At 33.6% G+C, this 2601-nt stretch overlaps 1 protein-coding gene across 1 annotated transcript; it reads right to left on the bottom strand.

Moving 5' to 3' along the window:
- Nucleotides 1-309: 309 nt before the first annotated feature.
- Nucleotides 310-2349, bottom strand: LOC107796189 (dof zinc finger protein DOF1.8-like). The gene is made up of 3 exons (XM_016618935.2): nucleotides 2115-2349; nucleotides 1438-1646; nucleotides 310-1163 (listed from the first exon to the last, which is right to left on the bottom strand). The coding sequence occupies exons 1-3, from the start codon at nucleotides 2136-2138 to the stop codon at nucleotides 566-568; spliced, it is 831 nt and encodes a 276-aa protein (XP_016474421.1). The 5' UTR covers nucleotides 2139-2349; the 3' UTR covers nucleotides 310-565.
- Between the last annotated feature and the right edge of the window lie 252 nt (nucleotides 2350-2601).

The raw sequence follows: 2601 nt of genomic DNA, 5'->3' as shown, positions 1-2601 counted from the left end.
CCAGCAAAATAGCGACCAAGCCAGTTTGGACGCTTTTTGGTCGCTATGTGACTTGTAAGCGACCAACTTTGGTCGCTTTTTGTGGTCGTTTTTTTCCGGATTTCTAGTAGTGAATAATTCATAACAAATTTGATATAATGACCTGGACAGAATAAATATATATCGTATACTTATAATTAGTTAAACTGCATTTATTATTTAGAAATTTATACGACAATGTACAAATTATATCAGCATGGCCTAGTGTTAGCAAGTGTAGTATCACCCTTCTCTGGGAATACGTAGAAAGAAAATACAAGAGAAGAGAACGAACACGACAAAGGTTTAATCATGTTTATCGAAAAATTAAGTTCATTTACACAATCTAATGAAACTAACAATTCCATATGTTCAAGTGATGAAAGAGTTAATTAAGAGAAGAACAATACAAACCAGATCTCTCTTTTATCTAATTAGCTCCAAGCATCACCAAACAAATTAATGATCAAAGCAAGTCAAAAGATAGAAAAATATTATAATGGAAAAAAGAATAATACAGTTTAGATTTTTTCATACTGTCATTTCTTCACCAGGATCCTCCACCTAACATTCCATTCCAATATCCAGCACTTGAATTCTCTTGCCCTTTACTCTGATTATAATTTTCAGCTTCAGCACTTGTACCCGACAATTGCTTATTCAAGTATCCGAATGGGAACATTATTTTTGCACCATTTTCTTGAACTCCACTTAAAAAACTTGATGTGTACAAAGCGTTTATATCCGGTGTTGGTGTTGAGATAAATGAAGTTAACCCTCTTGAGGCAATTCCAGTCCTAAGCAGATCCGTTGTTGAAATTGGAGTAGTACTTGAAGTTGAACTTAAGGGCTGATTATTTCCATTATTGCCCCTGTCCATCTTAGGAAATTCAAGAAACTGCGGCACGCTATGGAAGTAATTGTGATCATGTGTAATAGATGGGAGCCCTAGATTAAAATCTTGGCTATTTCCAAGATTAATCTTATAATTAGGGTTTTGATGAGAAAGACTTGGATTAGGGTTCGAATCAGGAAAATTTTGTGATGATGATGATAATGATAATGAAGAAGAAGAACATCTTCTATTCTTCCTTGAACCTCCTCCGACTGGAACATTTCTTAGAGTGCCACCTTCTGTCCAATACCTATCGAGACATAATATAATTTATCAGTAACTAAACGTGTGATATCTCTCGCACCCTTTAAGCTTTTATATTAGTTGGTCACACAATTTAACAATCACTACTAGGAATTAGCCACGGACAAATTCTGTAGCTAAATAGAAAAATTCATCACTAATCTATTTAGCGATGGATTAGCGACAAATTATCAAAAAAATTCTCTTAGCTACGAGCGATTTAGCATCGAATTAGTGACGAAGTTCGTGGCTAATTTCATTTTTTTAATAGTGAATATTACCTCCGACAAGTCTTGCAGAAGTATCTTGGTTGAGTAAGACTATAGTTGTTGTAGTAACAAAACTTGGTATTTGTTGAATTGCACCTTGGACAATTTACGGCTTGATCTTTTTGGGGTCTGACTTTTTTTTCCAGTGGAGAAGATGGCCTTGAACATGTAATATTAGGAGGAGCTATTTCTGCAGCCATGGATGTTACAAGTCCAATATCCTAAAAATTAACAATCACAAAAAGGAGAAACAAAGAAGGTTAAGAAGATCAAAAGTGAAAAAGAGCTAATGTGAAAAATAGATGACACAATTTCTGGATAACTACTTTCACCTTTGAAATTAAATTGAAGGAAACTGAAAAGTAAACAATAATAATAACGAAGATCACCTTTTTCCCTATGCTTTATCCACTATCATGTGTAAAGGAGGAAGAAAGAAAATGTGCAGTACTTGATGTTTAAAGAGAATAAACGCTTTAATTTGGAAAAAAAAGGTTTACATATAGTATTAGGAAGAAATTTTTAAAAATTCAAATTGAAGTTCGGGTTTTGAACATCATTTCATGAAGATAAAATTATCTTTACGGGAAAAAATATGCGATCAACAAGGATACACATCCAAAAGAAATTCAAGAAAACTCAACATGTTTAGTACAAAATGCAGAAAATGAACTTAATTTTGTACCCACCTGAGTCCATTGTGTAGTATCCATAAATGGGGAAAATAAGAGGAAAAAAAGGTCAGAGAAAAAAAGCAATGGTTGATGTCTTCTCAAGAACAAATATTGTTTCACCTGCTTTGTCTGGAGCTGTCCTTAGTTTAAAGGAAGAAAGAATGTTTTGAGTTGTTTGTGAGTTGGCTTTTTATGGGTTGGTTTACTTTTTGGATGATGGAAAAGAAAAGGGGATATGTTTGTTTTGACTACACCTTGTGAAACCAGTATACTTTATTGTTATTTTTGGGTGTGAAATTATGTCCAAATTTCGTCAGGGATAGTGTATTCAATCTTATTTTAAACATTGTGAGTGGAATTATGAATGGATGTCCTGTAGTGGGTTTCTACTTTTTGACCCTATGATGGTGGTCTTCGGATTCTCATTGTTCTCTTGTCATTTCATTTTAAGTTCTCTTTCGTTTATTTGTGCCAAAAATGTGTGTATTTGTTGTCATAGACT

This window comes from Nicotiana tabacum, chromosome 1 (assembly GCF_000715075.1).
Source record: "Nicotiana tabacum cultivar K326 chromosome 1, ASM71507v2, whole genome shotgun sequence".
Taxonomy (NCBI): domain Eukaryota; kingdom Viridiplantae; phylum Streptophyta; class Magnoliopsida; order Solanales; family Solanaceae; genus Nicotiana; species Nicotiana tabacum.
The sequence above is the reverse complement of the archived record's forward strand: the minus strand, read 5'-3'. Positions and strand labels throughout refer to the sequence as shown.